General features: G+C 47.0%; 1 protein-coding gene across 2 annotated transcripts in view; it reads left to right on the top strand.

The window, feature by feature from the left end:
* klhl2 (kelch-like family member 2) overlaps positions 1-21,441 on the top strand; it is a 146,465-nt gene that overhangs the window by 35,503 nt on the left and 89,521 nt on the right. For both annotated transcript variants that reach the window (XM_055644986.1, XM_055644994.1), the window contains exon 4: positions 8,961-9,082. In XM_055644986.1, the coding sequence (XP_055500961.1) occupies positions 8,961-9,082 (122 nt within the window). The remainder of the gene's footprint in view (positions 1-8,960; positions 9,083-21,441) is intronic.

Below are 21,441 nucleotides of genomic sequence, written 5' to 3' on the forward strand. Positions count from 1 at the left end.
TTTGATGACAATGCTATTTCAAATTGTTGAACGCGTGTCTTCAAACAATCACCCTTTACCGTATTCTCTTAAAAATCTTGGCTTGTATTCTTCTAACTGATTGGATGGGTCTCGACCCAAAACATCACCCATTGCTTCTCTCCAGAGATGCTGCCTGTCCTGTTGAGTTACTCCAGCATTTTGTGTCTATCTTCGGGATAACCTTTTCTGATGGTTACTTGAGCAACCATGTTAAGTGTGGAGAGGGCAATTATCTAGAAGAATGGGTGACTTTTTAAAATTAGGTTTTGTGGTTATTCCTGTGTGATTTGATAAAAGAAAGGGTTTAAAGTGGTTTAAAGGATTTAAAGGGTTTCTCTTCTAATATAATATTATTATGTTTTAGTATACATCCTTATGGGTGGTACTGGAGGTAGGGTGGGGAGAAGGGAAGAGGAGCAGTATTACATGGTACCTTTATCTGATGGTAAAGTCACGGTGGCGCAGCGGTGGATTTGCTGCCTATTGGCGCTTGCTGTGCCGGAGACCAGGGTTCGATTCCAACGAAGGGTGCCATCTGTACAGAGTTTCTATGTTCTCCCCGTGACCTGTGTGGGTTTTCTCCGAGATCTTTGGTTTCCTCCACCATTCCAAAGACGTTCAGGTTTGTTGGTTAATTGGCTTGGTAAGTGTAAAAAATGTCCCTGGTGGGTGTAGGATAGTGTTCATGTGCGGGGATCGCTGGTCGGTGTGGACCCGGTGTGCCGAAGGGCCCGTTTCCCTGCTGTATCTCTAAAGTAGACTCCAAGGTCATGGTGCAGCTGGTTATGGCTTTGGCGCCACTTTTCTGCCTGATGTAGATAACACTTGTGTTCCTTCGAGGCACGGAACCTCTTGTTCCCAGCATTGAATATATTTAATGATACAACCTCCACAAATCCTGGGCAGAGAATTTCAAAGACTCATGACATTCGGGGAAGACAATGATATTGCTAATGAGTGAATGTTCGGGGTTTTGTCTCTGTAATTTAAATTGCTGACAAGGCAAAACACGACTTGAATTTTAGAGATGACGTTTCAGGACGAGACCCTTCTTTAGACTGAGAGTCATAAGGAAACGGAAACTGGAGCTATATCTCTCGCTTCCCTTTCCCCTGACTCTCACTGTGAAGAATGGTCTCGACCCGAAACGTCACCTATTCCTTTTCTCCAAAGATGCTGTCTGACCCGCTAAGTTACTCCAGCTTTTTGTATCTATCTTTGGTTAAAATCAACATCTGCACTTCCTTCCAACTTGGGCCCCATTCGGTCATGGCTGACCATGGATGTCTCCAGGGTGCGATTCCCTATATGGAAGACGCCTATGCGTGACTTTGTTTAACGTGGGGAGACTGGTGCACAGACAGCCACCACACAGTCCTTGACATTTTCGAAATCAATGTTGCATTACCTATTGGGACTGCAAATAGTAGTCAAGAATTCAACGAAGCTTTGAGGTCATATGCAAGCCTTGCAAAAATGAATGCAATATGAAAAATGTGTAACTTTTGCCTCGAGTAAAAATAGAAATGCTGAGTATTTTTTTTGCAGTAAGAGTTTTGGAAATGCTGATGTCCAGAGAGACTTGAGTATTCATGTGCACAAGTCATTGACAACTAATGTGCAGGTGCAGGAAACAATTAGGAATTTATGTTGAGAATTTATTGTTTGCAATAAATGGGGAATTACAGACCAGTTAGTCTAACATTGGTAGTGGGGAAACTGCTAGAGTCAGTTATTAAAGATGGGATAGCAGCACATTTGGAAAGTGGTGAAATCATTGGACAAAGTCAGCATGGATTTACGAAAGGTAAATCATGTCTGACGAATCTTATAGAATTTTTCGAGGATGTAACTAGTAGCGTGGATAGGGGAGAACCAGTGGATGTGGTGTATCTGGACTTCCAGAAGGCTTTCGACAAGGTCCCACATAAGAGATTAGTATACAAACTTAAAGCACACGGCATTGGGGGTTCAGTATTGATGTGGATAGAGAACTGGCTGGCAAACAGGAAGCAAAGAGTAGGAGTAAACGGGTCCTTTTCACAATGGCAGGCAGTGACTAGTGGGGTACCGCAAGGCTCAGTGCTGGGACCCCAGCTATTTACAATATATATTAATGATCTGGATGAGGGAATTGAAGGCAATATCTCCAAGTTTGCGGATGACACTAAGCTGGGGGGCAGTGTTAGTTAGCTGTGAGGAGGATGCTAGGAGACTGCAAGGTGACTTGGATAGGCTGGGTGAGTGGGCAAATGTTTGGCAGATGCAGTATAATGTGGATAAATGTGAGGTTATCCATTTTGGTGGCAAAAACGGGAAAGCAGACTATTATCTAAATGGTGGCCGATTGGGAAAGGGGGAGATGCAGCGAGACCTGGGTGTCATGGTACACCAGTCATTGAAGGTAGGCATGCAGGTGCAGCAGGCAATAAAGAAAGCGAATGGTATGTTAGCTTTCATTGCAAAAGGATTTGAGTATAGGAGCAGGGAGGTTCTACTGCAGTTGGGGTCTTGGTGAGACCACACCTGGAGTATTGCGTACAGTTTTGGTCTCCAAATCTGAGGAAGGACATTATTGCCATAGAGGGAGTGCAGAGACGGTTCACCAGACTGATTCCTGGGATGTCAGGACTGTCTTATGAAGAAAGACTGGATAGACTTGGTTTATACTCTCTAGAATTTAGGAGATTGAGGAGAATTTAGGAGATCTTATAGAAACTTACAAAATTCTTAAGGGGTTGGACAGGTTAGATGCAGGAAGATTGTTCCCGATGTTAGGGAAGTCCAGGACAAGGGGTCACAGTTTAAGGATAAGGGGGGGGAAATCCTTTAAAACCGAGATGAGAAGAACTTTTTTTCACACAGAGAGTGGTGAATCTCTGGAACTCTCTGCCACAGAGGGTAGTTGAGGCCAGTTCATTGGCTATATTTAAGAGGGAGTTAGATGTGGCCCTTGTGGCTAAGGGGATCAGGGGGTATGGAGAGAAGGCAGGTACGGGATACTGAGTTGGATGATCAGCCATGATCATATTGAATGGCGGTGCAGGCTCGAAGGGCCGAATGGCCTACTCCTGCACCTAATTTCTATGTTTCTATGTTTGATAATTTGTGTGCAAGATGTCTAAATACAATTAAATAGAGTCTTGATGAGACCACACCTGGGGTGGCATAGGCAGTTTAAATCTCTTTATCTAAATGAAAATATACTTTATAGAAAGAATATAGTGAAAGAATAGAGTAGGTTAGACTAGGATGGTAGGTTCATCACACCAGAGTGAGGAAAAAATATTTTGTAATGCTCCACCCATTCATAGATTGTATTCAAAACTGAGATGAATATGTTTGTGGAATCCAAGGAAATGAAAATAGGGCAGAAAATAGTATTGGGGTAGAGGATAACAGTGGTCTTGTTGTGAGGGTGAATGGGCTTGAACTAAATGGGAGTACCCTGTGTCCAGGTATAAATCAAACAAGTCTAGCTGTACTGTGTAAGATCAGATAATTAAATGGATTTCAATGCATGGAGCATTGGCACTATTGTATCAGAACAAACTGCACCTAAATCCTGGTTGAGTTTTTACCCATTAGGTGAGCATTTTAAATATTGCTTACTATTTTAAAAATATAACTACCATGTCATAGCAAAGAAAATGTTTAATTTCAAAATAATTTTAATTTTTTTTAGACTAAATTGCATGTCTTAAGGGTTAATGTATAGGGAAAAATGGTCTGTCATATTCCTCCTGCACTTTGGTAGGAGGTTTAATGTGATATTTGTACTTTTGGACTGTCATTGTATTTCCAGTTCAAATAAGATTTAAAAAAAAAAGACCAAGAAATCGCTTCAGCCTAGTCTTTGTCAATTTCTCATGAAGTGTGTAACCTGGATAGATATAGATATGCCATTTATTGTCACTATACATGTACAGTGAAACTGAAAGCTGCTCGTACTCAGTGCATACATACAATTTAGCACAAAAAACAAGACAGAAAAACAAAAAACAGAAGGGAGATGGGGGGGGGGGGGGAATAGGTGCACAAATTCTGCGGCGCTACATTCATATATACATATATACAGATGGAAGTCCGTGTTGGGCGGTGTAGTCAGTGCATGTGTGAATTTGAATTTATAGTAGATATAATTCTCGGAAAGCAACTATTCCTGAGTCTGTTTGTCCTGGATTTGATGCACCTATAGCGCCTTCCAGAGGGCAGCAGGTCGAACAGTCCAAACGCAGGATGGGAGCTGTCTTTGATGATCTTCTTTGCCCTGCTAAGGCAGCGGGAGGTGTAGATGTCCATCAGGGAGGGGAGAGGGCAGCCAATGATCCTCTGCGCTGTCCTGGTTACCCTCTGAAGCCTCTCCCTGTCTGCCATGGTGCAGCTGCCATACCATGCTGTAATGCAGTATGTCAGCAGGCTCTCGATGGACGAGCGGTAGAAGGTCAGCAGCAGGTTAGAGTCCAGGTTGTGCTTCCTGAGGACCCTCAGGAAGTGCAGCCGCTGCTGAGCCTTCTTGATGACCGCTGTCGTGTTGTCCGTCCAGGAGATGTCAGCAGCGATATGGACACCGAGAAACCGGAAGGTGTTGACCCTCTCCACACACTCGCCGTTGATGTGTAGGGGGGCTAAGTCGGTGCTGTGCCTCCTGAAGTCGACAATGAGCTCTTTTGTTTTCCTGGTGTTCAGAGCAAGATTGTTTTCTGAGCACCAGGTTGTCAACTTCAGGACTTCCTCTCTGTAGGCTGCCTCGTCTCCCTTCGAAATAAGTCCGACCACAGTAGTGTCGTCAGCAAATTTGACGATGCGGTTGTTGTTGTGGGCCGGACTACAGTCGTAGGTGTAGAGACAGTATAAGAGGGGGCTTAGCACACAGCCCTGTGGGGAACCGGTACTCAACCTGCGAGTGGAGGAGAGGTGGGGGCCGAGTCTCACAGTCTGGGGCCGGTTGGTGAGGAAATCCTTTATCCAGGCACATGTGACAGTGGGGAGGCCGAGAGTGACCAGTTTACCTATGAGAATGTCCGGAATGATTGTATTAAAGGCTGAACTAAAATCCACAAAGAGCATCCGGACGTAGCTCTGCCCCTGCTCCAGATGGCTCAGCACAGAGTGGAGAGCTACGGTGATGGCGTCTTCTGTGGATCTGTTTTGGCGATAGGCGAATTGGTGGGGGTCGAGGTCTGGTGGTAGATAGTCCTTGATGTGCTGGAGGACCAACCTCTCGAAGCACTTCATGATTACCGGAGTGAGGGCCACAGGACGGTAGTCATTAAGGCTGGTGATGGTAGACTTCTTCGGCACAGGGACGATTGTGGCTGATTTTAGGCAGGACGGAATAACTGCCTGGGCCAGGGAGAGGTTGAAAATTCTGGTGAAGATGGCAGTGAGCTGGTGGGCGCACGCTTTGAGCACCTTACCAGGTACTCCATCTGGGCCGGTAGCCTTCTTGGGGTTCACTGCCAGGAGCACCCGTCTGACATCGTGCTCCGTTACAGTGAGTGGAGTAGTACAGGAGCTAGGTGAGGGTGGAAACAGGGCTGTAGCAGGTGAGTGCTGCTGTTGTGATGTTTCAAAGCGGGAGAAGAAGCAATTTAGCGCATTTAGCTTTTCTGCCAGCGGCGCACTCAGGTCTTCTGACTTTGTGGCACAGCCTCTGTAGTTGGTAATGTCTTGTATGCCCCGCCATACCTCCCGTGTATTATTGCTGGACAAGTGGGACTCTATGCTCCTCTTATGGTCCGCCTTGGCTTTTTTAATACCACTTTTCAGATCGGCTCGAGCAGCCCTGTACAGAGCTCTGTCACCTGACCTGAAGGCAGCATCGCGGGCTCTGAGGAGTGTGCGGACCTGGCTGGACATCCAGGGTTTCTGGTTTGGGAAAACCCGTATGTTTTTGTCTACAGTCACATTTCCGATGCAGAACTTGATATAGTCCAGCACCGATTCTGTGAGAGTTTCCAGATCCTGGTGTTCGAATATGTCCCAGTTTGTCTGTGTAAAGCAGTCCTGTAGATTGGAGAGTGCATTTTCAGGCCAGGTTGTAACAGATCTTATGGTGGGCCTGGCACTGCGTCTGAGGGGGGTGTAGGCTGGAGAGAGCAGGAGGGAGAGATGATCTGACTGGCCGAGTTGGGGGAGGGGGATGGCTCTATACGCGTGCTTGATATTGGTGTAGACATGATCCAGCGTGTTCACCCCTCTAGTAGAACACTTGACATGTTGGTAGAATTTCGGCAGTACAGTCTTCAAGTTGGCCTTATTAAAGTCCCCTGCGATTATGTGAACACCTTCGGGGTGATCCCGCTGCTGTTCGTTAATGGTGTTCAGCAGGAGAGAGAGCGCCTTGTTTACATTGGCGTCAGGTGGAATATACACAGCCGTGACAATCACGACTGTTAGTTCTCTCGGTAGAAAAAAAGGCCGGCATCTTACAGACATGTACTCGAGGTCAGGGGAACAATGTTTGTCTATGATTGTCCCGTTGTTGCACCAATTCGCAGGCACGTATATACAGAGACCCCCTCCCCTGCTCTTACCGGAGTCTATAGTCCTGTCCCCGCGGAGCAGAAAGCGACCTGCTAGCTGCATGCTAGCATCAGGTATCCCCGGGTGAAGCCAGGTTTCGGTGATGATCATAACACAGCAGTCACGGACATATCGATTTCCGGCGAGTTGTACTTCCAGGTCATCCATTTTGTGAACCAGGGATCTGGCGTTGGAGAGATACAGGCTCGGTAGAGGTGGCTTGTGTGGTTGATTCCTTAGCCTTAGCAAAGTCCCGGACCTGCGACCTCACTTCTGCTTCCTCTCCCTCCTCCGTCTGCGCCGCCTCCTAGACCCGACAACAATCCACGGGGACCCCGGTGGTCTCGCTATGTCGCCCGGGATGTTATACTTGCGATGGAAGACACCCGAAACCCCAGACTGACGCTGGTCACCGATATCCCCGATGTCCACGAGGTTCTGTCAGGAGTAGCGGGTGTAGCGGGTGTTCACAGAACCGACTGCAAAGACGTACACGGACAACACAACGTACACAAACAACAAAAAAGAGCACCGAGTCCGGGAGCCGTGAGCCGCTGCGACCGTGCGCGCCGCCATACGTACCCAATGGCCTTGTTACCGAAGAAATGCACGATGAGATAAATGTGTCACATTCTAATTGATGACAGGAAAAAGTGTGCAAATTACTTTTCAAATTAGTTTGACTGAAGTTGATAAATTGTCCAGCGCGCATGTTATGATTTGCGTCTCTCTCATCCTCCCTGAAGAATGCAACAAAGAGAACTTCTCGGCCGCAGATTAAAGTCGATGTGGTTTAACAACTTGCACCAGAATGTCTGTGCAGCAGTCTGAAGTCTGGATTCTTTTTTTATCCGCACTAATTTAGTTGCAGAGTCAGTGGATTAATTAACTTGCTGTAAACCAGACATTTTGCTACCTCATTGTTGTAACATCTTGCTGAATAAATATTGTGAAACATCAGTGCACCCACACACCTTCATCCTACCACCTAACACCGCCTCCCCAATGTAGAATGTTACAGAAGAAGGAAATCTACACAAACTATTGTCAGCAGAATAGACACAAGTGTTGTAATTGCAATCCTCTTGTTGGAGACAGAAGATAAATGTAACTGCAGCCAAATGAGAAGGATATCGGGGAAAGGTGCAGAGTATTTTTCAGTGTAGGAAGGAACTGCAGATGTTGGTTTATACTGAAGGTAGACACAAAACGCCGGAGTAACTCAGCGGGACAGGCAGCATCTCTGGAGAGAAGGAATGGGTAATGGTTCGGGTTGAGACCCCTTCTTCAGTCTGATCCAAAACGTCACCCATTCCTTCTCCCCAGAGATGCTGCCTGTCCCGCGGAGTTACTCCAGCATTTTGTGTCTATCTAGTAGGTATGTTACAAAACCTACCTGAATCGTGGCTGAGCATCTGCCCCACCCCTTGTGTGTGATTTTGGAGCTGTTTGGAGGGGGCGGGTTTAAAACCCGATTTTTACTAGGCTGTTCCAATCGCAGATGTTCAGCCTAGTAAATCATTAACGGAGAATCGCTGCAAGACCCGGTCCCAAAAGCTATTATTAGTTTTATAGGCCTCGAATAGTAGATATAATAAATTTAAAAGCTCTCGTTCAGTTCGCAAGCTCTGGCAGCCCCAGGGTTTTATAAAGCAAACAATTAAAGGTATGTACCTTATTTTTACATTAAATGGGGCATGTATATAACCCTATAATTATAATTTTCTATAACGAATAGCTCATTTTGGGCTTTTTATATCCAGCAGTATTTTTCTCGGCATTTGAGGGCACTAATCCAGCGCGCTGTCAACATTCTAAACCTGCGCGTTCCACATGAACCCACTAGAAAACCGATTTAAATGGGCATTTATTTACAGCAATTGAACACTAAATTCCTTCCATTTGGCCTATAAATTAATGTAAATTAGATATAAAAATCATGTTATATTGTGAATTATTTGTGAATAATCTTTGGACACTTAGGCTATTTAAAAATGTTAATCTTTCCTTAAGAAATGTGCTTTTGACTATCCAAGATCACAGCTTTTTTGTAATGCCCATTGAAAATCAATAGGGAACAAGATGCTAATTTCCGAGTATGAAAATGGTCATAACTTTTTTAATACTTGAGATATGAAAGTGAATTTGGTGTCAAATTAAACTTATTGTTATGCTTTATCTGATGGGATAAATTGCAGACTTGATTTTTTAAATCTCAAAATTTTGTAACATTGCTATATCTAGAGTATTTTTCTAGTTAATCCGGTCAGAAATGCTCGAACTCGGGAAGTAAGAAGCTTTTAATAAAGACAGACCTTGAGGATTTCATTATTACATGTGCAAAGTAGACAAAGTTGCTGCGATGGGGGAAAAAAAGTATAAATTATGATGAACCTTTTTTTGTTTTCCAGGTGAAATGAGTGAGAGCAAAGCAAAGAGAGTTCGCATTAAGGAAGTGGACAAATGGACATTGAACATCCTTATTGACTATGTTTACACAGCTGAAATTCAGGTCACAGAAGAGAATGTTCAGGTACTGTCAAGTAAAGCAAATTGATAGCAAATGAAAGTAATTAGAGGTCTGTGGACTTGCAAGTTTAAAGGGATCTGGAATGGTTGCTGTTTAATGATGGGACTGTGCTAGAACCCGAACATGCCCCTTGGTCAACGATGTCAGTGCAAACCATGATACTAATTCAACCTAATCCCACCCAACTACATATGGTATGAATTCCTTTTATTCCCTGCATGTTTGCATGGGTATCTAAATGCTTCTTAAATATTGTAGTACTTCTCATACACCTACCATCCACTGTGTAGTAGAGCTAATAGGACTATGCCTCCTCCCTCGACTCCATCCAAGGACCCCAGCTGTACTTTCAGTTGAGGCAGAGGTTCACTTGCACCTTCTCCAACCTCATCCACTGTACCCACTGTTTCAGGTGTGGACTCCTGTATATCGGTGAGACCAAGCGCAGACTGGGCCATCGATTCGCTGAACACCTTCGCTCAGTCCACCGTGGTCTACGTGACCACTTACCATTCCCACACTGACCTTTCTGTCCTGGGTCACCTCCACTGTCCGAGTGAGGCCAAATACAAATTGGAGGTACAGCACCTCATATTTCGCTTGGGCAGCTTACAGCCCAGTGGCATGAATATTGATTTCTTTAACTTCAAGTAAACCTTCTCTCTCTGTCCCTCCCTTACCCTAGTCACCGTACTAGTTTCACTGTCATCCTGCTGATTTTTACTGCTTATATTACTCGTCATCACCTTCCCCACAGCCAACAATGGACCATTGTGGGCTCCACCTTTCCTTGATCATCATTGCTGGTTTTGATCTGTCTTTCTTCATATCTTTCATTAATTTGTTCTATGCATCTTTTCATATTTTTTGGGTCCCTCACCCTTGACTCTCAGTCTGAAGAAGGCTCTCGACCCGAAATGTCCCCTATTAATTTTATCCAGAGATGCTGCCTGCCCCGCTGAGTTACTCCATCTTTTTTTGTGTCTCTCTTCGGTGTCAACCAGCATCTGAAGTTCCTTCCTACACATAACCATCTTCCCTTGTGTGAAATACGATTCGATCCCCTGGATGCTCCGTGGCATCATCAGGGTTTCTTGATATGATGCTTGGTTATATGATTTGGGGTCCCAAGGAGTTCATTGTATATAGTGCTCTTGGCCGTTTCTCTGTCACGTGAAGTAAATTCTGTCTTTTGTGATGATGCAGATGTTGAGTAAGCTGTGATGAGTTGTCCATCCAACATGTGACATGTCACAAGTGCTTTAGGCTTTCCTTGTATTGTGTGTAGTTCTGCGACTGAAGGGCTTGAGTGATACAGAGATTCTTTGGACTGAGTTTTTTTTCCCCAATACAGTACAGGAGGCTGAGGGATGACCAAATTGCAGTGTATAAAATCATGATAGATGTAGATAAGGTGTATGGTCGCAGTCTATTTCCCGGGGTAGGGAAAAGCTAGGGGGCGTTGTTTAAATTGGGAATTGGTGTACCCTTTCATTTGGCCAGATCTAATTAGAAATCCTGTATAATTATAGAGAAAGATCTTTTTTTTTTTCCCATACAGAGAGTGGTGGGTATATACAGTGAGCTGCCAGAGGAAGTAGTTATACAGGTACAATAACACAATTTGAAAGTCATTTAGTCAGGTACATGGATAGGAAAGGTTTAGAGGGATATGAGCAAATGGGACCAACTTGGATGGGGTGGCATGAACGTGTTGGGCTGAAGGGCCTGTTTCCATGCTGTATGACCCCATTACACACCAGGATACTTTTCCCTGCTGCCGTCCATAACCCTTTGTGGAGATTTTAAGCCTGCAGAAAGGTTTGTAAGATTTTAAGTCTGCGCGTAGTCTTGTACTGCAACTTTGAGAGGCTGACACCTCATCAATTATAAGTACCAGTATGTCTTTCTGCACTCCGCCTTGAAGCAGGGTTGCTAATAATAGTGGAATGAGGGATGCAAGGTTGTAGAGTACAGAAGCATACATTTCTGCTTCTGATGAGCCCCAGTGCCTCTATTTGGAGCTGCTTGATCTCTCTGACCCTCTTATACTCAGTACAGGAAAGAATTGCAGATGCTGTTTGAAATCAACGGTAGACACAAAATGCTGGAGTAATGGGCCTGTCCCACGAGCATGCGACTCCATGCGGCAAGCACGACCTAACGTGGTCGCTTGAGCCGTATGGCCTCGCGGGGCCGGTCCCACTTCGATCGCCGGAGCCGTACGAAGTTGTGTGGAGCTGGTCCCGAGATTGCGCGGGGCTCCGAAAAACTGACCGTGTTCAAAAATTCCACGCAGCAACGGCCTGCCGTCCCGCAGCCGTCTCGATGCAGTACGCAGCATCTTGACGGCGTACGTCACACGCAAATTTCCCACGGACTTCGCTCGAACTTCACGTCACTCACTCGACCTCCGCGCGGCCCCTGCTTCCGTTTTGTCGTGTTCGCCGCATGCAGGCGCATGCTGGTGGGACCGGCCCTGTATGGGGATTACTCGACCTCCGCGCGGCCCTCGCTTCCGGTTTGGTCACGTTCGCCGCATGCAGGCGCATGCTGGTGGGACCGGCCCTTTACTCATCGGGACAAGCAGCATCTCTGGAGAGAAGGAATGGGTGACGTTTCGGGTCAAGACCCTTCAAGGGTCTCGACCCAAAACGTCACCCATTCTTTCTCTCCAGAGATGCTGAGTGTCCCTCTGAGTTACTCCAGCATTTTGTGTCTACCTTATAGTTAGTACAATTGTGATGCCTCGTTGCACAGTGGGGGATGTTCCCAGAGTGAAATGGGGGCTTTCTCCACAAAGATTAGGCAATGGTTTCTTCTACCAATGTTGCTATAGAGGGATGCATCTGCCAATGGTCGGTTGGGGCAGACAATGTCAAGAAGATTTATCCATCATATTGACTTACTCGCTCTCTAGTGCAGTGCTTTAGGACTGGCCAGCTCCCCTGTGAATCTGTGTATTCTGGACAAATTGGAGATGCCAGGACACTAAATTGGAGTAAAGGCTTCTGGACTGCTAGGCCATTTGGTCAAATTAAATGTGCCTTCTGCAGAAATGGGACGAGCTGCAGAATGGTGCCAGCTTGTCTAGAGCCTAGATAAGAGTTGCAGGAAGAGATTGGAACATCTGCAGATTCTGACAATTAGGTATAAATTGCATGGAACGGATTGGGTGAATGCAAACCAGACATACACATTGTAAATATTGTTACTTTGCTAGATGTTGATTGGGTTAAGTGTTGAGCCTTGTCTGGGTTTCTTGAATATACAGGCACATGTTGCATAATTCATCTCTTTTAAGTTGCATCTAGAAACTTCGTCAGATACATTGTACAGGGCTGCCAACATTGGGTGAGAGTTGGGAGTGAGATATTGTGAGAGACCAAGCCCGAGGGAGCATAGGGGGGGGGGGGGGGGGAAGGAGGGGGGGGGGGGGGGGGGAAGGAGGGGGAGGGGGGGGGGGGGGGGGGAGGGGGGGAGGGGGGGGGGGGGGGGAGGAGGGGGGGGGGGGGGGGGGGGGGGGGGGGGGAGGGGGGGGGGAGGAGGGGGGGGGGAGGGGGGGGGGGGGGGGGGGGGGGGGGGGGGGGGGGGGGAGGAGGGGAGGGGAGGGGGGGGAGGAGGGGGGGGAGGAGGAGGGGGGGGGGGAGGGGGAGGGGGGGGGGGGGGGGGGGGGGGGGGGGGGAGGGGAGGAGGGGGGGGGGGGGGGGGGGGGGGGGGGGGGGGGGGGGGGGGGAGGGGGAGGGGGGGGGGAGGGAGGAGGGGGGGTCCCCCTCCCATTGGTACGGAACATTTGCATTTTTCAGCTTGAAATTGTGTAATATGGTGCATACTGTAGCGAGTCTTTTAACTTACACTTGAATGCAATATATATGCATTAAATTGGATTGGAGCGTTTTTGAAAGGGGGAGGCTGTGAGATCACTGATATCTGGCCTTGGGGGTACCCGGTGAGGGAGTGGAGCAACCGAGTGGGGAGAGGGTGTGGAAGTAGGGTAGGAACTTTTTGAAATTTGATGTATTAAAATCATGTTTTTGTGCACTGTAGAAGTATGATTTCAATGTTTTTTGTATGAAGTATTTTTAAGAGGTAATTTTTTAAGGGGTAACTTTATCCACACAAAGGGTGATGGATGTATGGAACAAGTTGCCAGAGGAGGTAGTTGAGGCAGGGACCATCCCAACGTTTAAGAAAAAGTTAGACTGATACATGGATAGGACAGGTTTGGAGGTATGGACCAAAAGCAGGTCGCGTAGCTGGGACATGTTGGCGGGTGTGGGCAAGTTGCACCGAAGGGCCTGTTTTCACACTGTATCACTTTATGACTACATTATAACTCCACCATGCATGAATGCTTCAAAATCAAGTGATCGAGTTTTATTGCCATATACTCAAGCATAGAAACATAGAAAATAGGTGCAGGAATAGGCCATCGGCCCTTCGAGCCAGCACTGCCATTCAATATGATCATGGCTATTCATCTAAAATCAGTACCTTTCCTGTTTTTCCCCCATATCCCTTGATGTCATTAGCACCAAGAACCGAATGTAAGTCTCTCTTGAAAACATCCAGTGAATTGGCCTGCACTGCCTTCTGTGGCAGAGAATTCCACAGATTCACAACTCTCTGCGTGAAGAAAGTTTGTCCTCATCTCAGTCCTAACTGGCCCCCCCTTTATTCTTAAACTGTGACCCCTGGTTCTGAACGCCCCCAACATTGGGAACATTTTTCCTACAGTTACAGTAAGTGAAAATCTAGCAGGCAAGCAGGATGCTTTCACCAACCACCCCCATTTGAAGTCCACTATCTTCCACCGTATCTACCCAGTGCTTGGTACTTACTTCCAGCAGCTACTGGTTGTCCTCCAGGATGCACCGAGCCGCAGCCTGATCCATGCCGTCACCTGGGCGAATTCGGCACAGAGACTCTCACGGCAGCGGCGCAACGCTTCGACGCCTCCGACGGCCCGGGACTCTTGCACTGAGGCTGATCCATGGCTGGAGCTGCAGTGAGCGACTCACCAGCCCGGCAAACACTCTCCAGCCTCGCTCCCCATCCGCATCTGTCCCCGCCGCTGCTTCTGCTTCCAACAGTGTTCCAACTACTTCTTAACTCCAAGAAGACCAAGGAGCTTATTGTAGACTTCAGGAAGTCCAGAGGCGGCACGCACACCCCCATCGACATTAACGGGACGGAGGTGGAACGTGTTTCTAGCTTCAGGTTCCTGGGAGTCAACATCTCCGATGACCTCTCTTGGACCCACAATACCTCTACTCTGATCAAGAAGGCTCACCAGCGTCTCTTCTTCCTGAGGAGACTAAAGAAGGTCCATCTGTCTCCTCAGATCCTGGTGAACTTCTACCGCTGCACCATCGAGAGCATCCTTACCAACTGCTTCACAGTATGGTATGGCAACTGCTCTGTCTCCGACTGGAAGGCATTGCAGAGGGTGGTGAAAATTGCCCAACGCATCACCGGTTCCTCGCTCCCCTCCATTGAGTCTGTCGAAAGCAAGCGTTGTCTGCGGAGGGCGCTCAGCATCGCCAAGGACTGCTCTCACCCCAACCAAGGACTGTTTACCCTCCTACCATCCGGGAGGCGCTACAGGTCTGTCCTTTGCCGAACCAGCAGGTCGAGGAACAGCTTCTTCCCGGCGGCTGTCACTCTACTCAACAACGTACCTCGGTGACTGCCAATCACCACCCCCCCCGGACACTTATTATTATTTATTCAAATCATTTGCTATGTCGCTCTTCCAGGGCGATGCTAAATGCATTTCGTTGTCTCTGTACTGTACACTGACAATGACAATTAAAATTGAATCTGAATCTGAACACCCGCGGCCCATGCAGTTGATATGAGTCTTGAAATTTTCATTGATCACAGAATTTCTCACAACAGAGCGAGAGAAATTTGTGATCAGCGTGAGAATTTGGTGAAATGCGTGATTCTCACGCTCAATGTATGGGAGTTGGCAGCCCCGCCTCTCTGTATCCCTCTCCCTCTCTCTCCCCCCTCCCTCCCTCCCCTCCACCTCACTTTCCTCTCCACCTCTCTCTCCCTCCCACCTCATTCTCATCCCTCTCTCTCCTCTGCTCTCTCCCCCTCTCTTCTGCTCTCTCTCCTCTGATCTCCCCCTCTCTCTCTCCTCTCTCCCCTGTCTCACCCCTCTCACTCTCCCCCCCTCTCCCTCTCTCTTCTCTCTCGCTCTCTCTCCCTCTCTCCTCTCTCTCTCTCTCCTCTCCCTCTCCCCCTCTCTCTCTCTCCTCCCCCCTCTCTCCCTCTCTCTCCCCCCCTCTCCCTCTCTCTCCCCTCTCTCTCTCCCCCCCTCTCCCCCCCTCTCTCTCCCCCTCTCCCCCCCTCCCTCTCCCTCCCCCTCCCTCTCTCTCCCTCCTTCCCTCTCCCTCGCTCTCCCCCCTCTCCTTCTCTCCCCCTCTCCTCTCCCCCCCTCCTCTCCCCCCCCCCCCTCTCCCCCCTCTCCCCTCTCCCCTCTCTCCTCTCTCCCCCCCTCTCCCCCCTCTCCCCCTCTCTCCCCCTCTCCCCCCCTCCCCCCCTCTCCCCTCCCTCCCCCTCTCCCCCCCCCCCCCTCTCTCCTCTCTCCCTCTCTCTCTCCCCATTTCTCTCCCTCTCTCTCCCTCTCCCCCTCTCTCTCTCCTCTCACCCGTCTCCTCTCTCTCCCCCCCTGTTTCGCTGCCTCCTTCCCCTCTCTCTCTCTCTCTCTCTCCACCTCCCTTTGAGAGTGTCCCTTCGGCACAGAGACTCTCGTGGCAGCGGCGCAACGCTTCCGACGGCTCCGCGGCCCGGGACACTCGCACTGTCCGGAGTGCTCCATGGCCGGAGCTGCAGCATCAGTCCCGCAAACACTCGACAGCGCTGCAAGCACTTGACAGTCCCGGATCCCCGCATCTGTTGCCGCCGCTGGTTCCGCTCCCATCCCTCCCTCACCCCCGGCTCTCCAACACCTGCGGACCATGCAGTTTATCCAAGTTTTGAAATTTTCGTTGATCACAAAATTTCTCACCAATGAGCGTGAGAGTTTGCTTGCGGGCGTGAGTCTCACGCTCACAGCGCGAGAGTTGGCAGCCCTGCATTGTATTAATCACTATTATTGGGTTAGGGAAATGTTTATCATGTATTGTGTTAATCGATATCTGTTATTGGACTGTATAGAGACCACCCCCATGTGGTTCGGGGACCTATAAAAGGCCGCTCCGCTGAGGTCCTGTATCGATCTCGTGGGAGAACGCTTAGGACTGTGTGACCTTCTGGAGTGTGTCTGCTTGAACGTGGCTTGGAGGGCTTGGCCATGCAGATACGAGGATCGAGCCCGCGGTGGTTAGGTATAGTTAGGGAACTGTTATTGTATTTTTCCAAAGGAAAGTTTAGATGCGCAACTGCTTGACTAGGTATTTTATTGACTGAAACTAGACTGGGGGGAAACTTCGAACGAGCTATTTACAAATCCAGAAAGGAATTATTGATGAAGGACACCAGAATCCCCAGTTCAATGTAGATTCTGTGCTGTTGCTTTCAGCGATGCTTCAAATTACTGTTCCGCTTGGTCGAGCACTGAGTCTTCAGCTATGGAAAATTGGCAGGTAGTGTGAAGAAAGATTCCGACCCGAAACGCCACCTATCCCTTTTTCTCCAGTGATGATGCCAGTCCCGCTAAGTGACTCCAGCACTTTGTGTCTATCTTTCGTGATGGTCCTTGCCCATGTTTGACCTGATGCCAGGAAACTTTCAGGTGATGTGGGTTGTAAATTGTAGATGTGAAGGGTCACTCCCTTCTGCCCTTTTAACCCTATGCCACCAAATTCAATGGGTCGGTTCTGCTGGTGGGAAAGAATGTTCATAAGTGATCGGAGCAGAATGGGGTAATTCGACCCATCAAGACCTCTCTGTCATTCAATCATGGCTGATCTATCTTTCCCTCCTAACTCCATTCTCCTGCCTTCTCCCCATAACCCTTGACACCTATACTAATCACGAATCTATCTATCTCTACCGTAAAAATATCCAATGACATTGCCGCCACAGCTTTCTGTGGCAATGAATTCCACAGATTCACCACCAGTGATTATAATGGAGATGTCTGGGAATTTGCCTTCTTTGTACAATCTTGGAGCATACAGATGTAAGATTTTTGGGGCAAATTTGAGGGATGGCTATCAATTTGTATTACTGCCTCAGACATTTTTGAGGATGACTTCACAAGGTCAACTTGGCTAGGAGCTAGCTTTGCCTTGGCCGAACATAGCGCCGCCTAGTGGTACTTTGAGATTTATTGTTTTGGTTTTTGAATGCTATGGTGTTAGTACAAATGAGTGGTTCTGAGGACAATTAAGAGTCAAACACGAGGTGGCTCACCGCCATTTTTCCAAAGGAAATTAGTTTAGTTTAGTTTATTGTCATGTGTACCGGGGTGGAGTGAAAAGCTTTTGCTGCGTGCTAACCAGTCAGCGGGAAAAACAATACATGATTACAATCAAGCCATTCACAATGTACAGATACATGATAAGGGAATAACTTTAGTGTAAGGTAAAGTCAGTAAAGTCCGATCAAGGATAGTCCAAGGGTCTCCAATGGGGTAGATCATGGTTCAGCACTGCTTTCTAGTCATGGTAGGATGGTTTACTTGCCTGATAACAGCTGGGAAGAAACTTCCTTAATCTGGAGGTGTGCGTTTTCACACTTCTATACCTTTTGCCTGAAGGAAGAGGGAGTGGCCAGGGTGTGACTGGTCCTTGATTATGCTGCTGGCCTTACCGAGGCAGTGCGAGGTATAAATGGAGGTTGGTTGGTGTGATAAAATGTTTTCTGTGGCGCATCTGTAGAAGTTGTTGTTGGGGACATGCCAAGCTCCCAGAGCCTTCTAAAGAAGCAGAAGCTTTGGTGTGCTTTGTTGATCGTTCCTTCAATATGGGTGGTCCAGGCAAAGTTGTTGGTGGTGAAATTTACTCCGAAGAAGTTGAACTTTTCAACCATCTGTACTTTGCCGCCATAAATGCAAACTGGGGTATGTGTACCGATCGCGTCACTTCCATCACTATCTCTGTTGTATGCTGACATTGAGAGAAAGAATGTTGTCTCAATACCAGGACACAAGGTTCTCAAGCCCCTTCCTGTACCCTTAAGTTTGATAAGGCCAATTAATGTTGGCCTAACCAGCACCACCCAGGTGTCAAGGGGTGACCAAATGAAGATCCTGCGTGAATGCCGCTAGACCCCATGTGGCTGCAACTGAGGCACTCTGTCTCGCTAGGGGAAGCAAAGCAATCTGCACTGGGTATTCACTTCTCTGTTAACATGCATGCTATAAATTTGGAGGTGAACAAAAATGCTGGAGAAACTCAGAGCGTGAGGCAGCATCTATGGGGCGAAGGAATAGGTGACGTTTCGGGTCGAGACCCTTCTTCAGACTGATTGTTGGGGTGATGGGGGAGGGGGGGGGCGGGAAGAAGAAATGAAGAGGCGGAGACAGTGGGCTGTGGGAGAGCTGGGAGGAGAAGGAGGGAGAAAGCAAGGACTACCTGGAATTTGACCTCCAATTTCAGGTGATCCTTGCTTTCTCCCTATTCCATCGCTCCATAGATGTTGCCTCACCCGCTGAGTTTCTCCAGCATTTTTGTCTACTTTCGATTTTTCCAGCATCTGCTGTTATAAATTTGGTATAGGATTGGAGTCATGCTCATAAGTGATAGGAGTAGAATTAGGCTATTTAGCACATCAAGTCTACTCCGCCATTCAATCATGGCTGATCTATTTATCTTCCCCCCCACCCCCAACCCCATTCTCCTGCCTTCTCCCTATAACCCCTGATACCCCCTGAGTCCCTATTTGTTTTAATTATTTTTTTAGTTTAAATTTAGTTTTCTATTCTATTTATTTATAGCAATTGTAACAGATTTAGGAATGTCAATGAGCTGTTGAATCCATGAAAATTTTTACTTCTTCCTTTCGAAGGTCAAACACTGAATCCCAATCGAATTCATTGTGTAAGATGTTTGGGAAATATGATGTTATATTATTGAATATTTATGAATATATAAATGAATATTTAGGGACGGGAGTTCTGGTGCAAGATTCACAAAAAAAGTTAAACTGCAAGTCGAATCGGTAGTAAAGAAAGCAAACTCAATGCTAGCATTTATTTCAAGAGGGCTTGTTTACAAAAACAGTGATGTAATGTTGAGGCTCTATAAGGCTCTGGTTAGGCCGCATTTGGAATATTGTGAGCAATTTTGGGCACCATATCTGAGGAAGGGTGTGCTGGCTCTGGAGAGGGTCCAGAGGAGGTTTACAAGAATGATTCAGGAATGAGCAGGTTAACCTATGATGAGCGTTTGTCGGCACTGGCCTGTACTCGCTGGCGTTTGGAAGAATAAGGGACGACCTCATTGAAGCATACAGAATAGTGAAAGGCTTGGATGGAGTGGGTGTGGGGAGGATGTTTCCACTGGAGGGAGAGTCCAGAACTAGAGTTCATAGCCACAGAATTAAGAAATGCCACAGAAGGTTGTAGAGGCCAAGTCAGTAGATATTTTTAAGATTCTTGATCAGTATAGATTTCAGAGGTTATGGGAAGAAGGCAGGAGAATGGGGTTAGGAGGGAGAGAGAGATCAGCCATGATTGAATGGCGGAGTAGACTTGATGGTCCGAATGGCCTAAATCTTCTCCTTCTGACCTAATATTCCCTTTCGTTTAGTGCCAATGGGCTCAGCAGCTTTTCATTTGTGAGCTAGGTTAGATGACTGTACGCTGATCTCAGTTCCTCTATCAATCTTGTGTGGATTCCAGGTACATGTACATCCTATGGACATAGTCAACATGGTTGAATTTTCTCTGCTTGAGAACCTCCCCTGTGAGTTCCAATTGTTTCAGCATGAACTGAGATTGTAATGGGAATCCCTTAGTTGGTCAGCATTTCCGAGTGTTCCTTTTATCCAATTGTTGTATGGTGTATATGAAAAGCACATTGATGTCTAACGGCTTATTTTGTTCTCTATTGATATTCAAAGTAGTTGTGAGCATATAATTTGCCATTTTGTCTGTGTTGCTGGCAGTGAAGAGAACATTGTAGCATGTTACTTTTTTCATGCCTGGGTCATCAATGGTGAAGAAGAATGCACCATTCTTTGCAGGTTTTATTTAGGTGGATGCGCGGGGGGGATCCAATTCTTTCCCTGTGGCTTTGTTCGTTAGTAAATCTGTGAGTATAACCGGAACGCAGTTGGGGGTAAGGATTTGTATAATGGACGGGGAGGAAATACAAAAAGTACATGAAGAAAAGAACACCTGTCCTTTTGGATTTGAGATTAAAGGATGAATAGCAATAAGACCAGTGTACTGCAGATGTGTATTGAGAGGAAAACAAGAGTTTGAATGTGGTGGTTGCCTTGACGTTTGGCAAAAGGATCTGTGTCACTGTGTTCTGCCAAGATGCTGATAAACACAGTGTCCCATAGAGGCTTTGAGCCTTTTCGCTGACTTGAAATCACCACAAAAGTTTGTGAATGGCCATTTAGAAGAATCATCACGTAACTTTGTTTTCTCTCCAAAAATGTCTTGTCACCTGCATTTTCAATTTTTCTCCTCGGCAACTGTTGTAAATCGGAATTTTAAATGTTGATTTCCTAATGAACCAAGTGTGCCTGCCTTTTAATAAAGTCTCGACCCGAAACGTTGCATACTCCTTTTCTCCATAGATGCTGCCTCATCCGCTAGAGTTTCTCCAGCATTTTTTTTTGTCTACTTTAGATTTTTTCAGCATCTGCAATTCCTTCTTAAACATTTAATACAAACTAAGTATCTTTGTAGGTAGACACAAAGTGCTGGAGTAATTCAACGGGACAGGCAGCATCTCTGGAGAGAAGGAACGGGTGACGTTTCGGGTCGAGACCAGGTCTGAAGAAGGGTCTTGACCCGAAACGTCACCCATTCCTTCTCTCCAGAGATGCTGAGTTACTTCAGCATTTTGTGTCTTCCTTCGATTTAAACCAGCATCTGCAGTTCATTCCTACACACAAAGTATCTTGGTAGTGTAGCTTCTGACAGCTGGTACAGTACTTCGTTGTTCTAAAGATCCAATTCTAGCACTGTATTTCGAGGTTACTAATTAGTTGGTCAAATCAGATGTTTCCTATAAAGAGTATTTAATTTCAGATGAATGAATATTGAAATACCAAGGCTAATGTTCCATGTACATTATTATCTAAATGGTGGCCGATTGGGAAAGGGGGAGATGCAGCGAGACCTGGGTGTCATGGTACACCAGTCATTGAAGGTAGGCATGCAGGTGCAGCAGGCAGTAAAGAAAGCGAATGGTATGTTAGCTTTCATTGCACAAGGATTTGAGTAT

This window comes from Leucoraja erinacea, chromosome 1 (genome assembly GCF_028641065.1).
Source record: "Leucoraja erinacea ecotype New England chromosome 1, Leri_hhj_1, whole genome shotgun sequence".
Classification (NCBI taxonomy): domain Eukaryota; kingdom Metazoa; phylum Chordata; class Chondrichthyes; order Rajiformes; family Rajidae; genus Leucoraja; species Leucoraja erinaceus.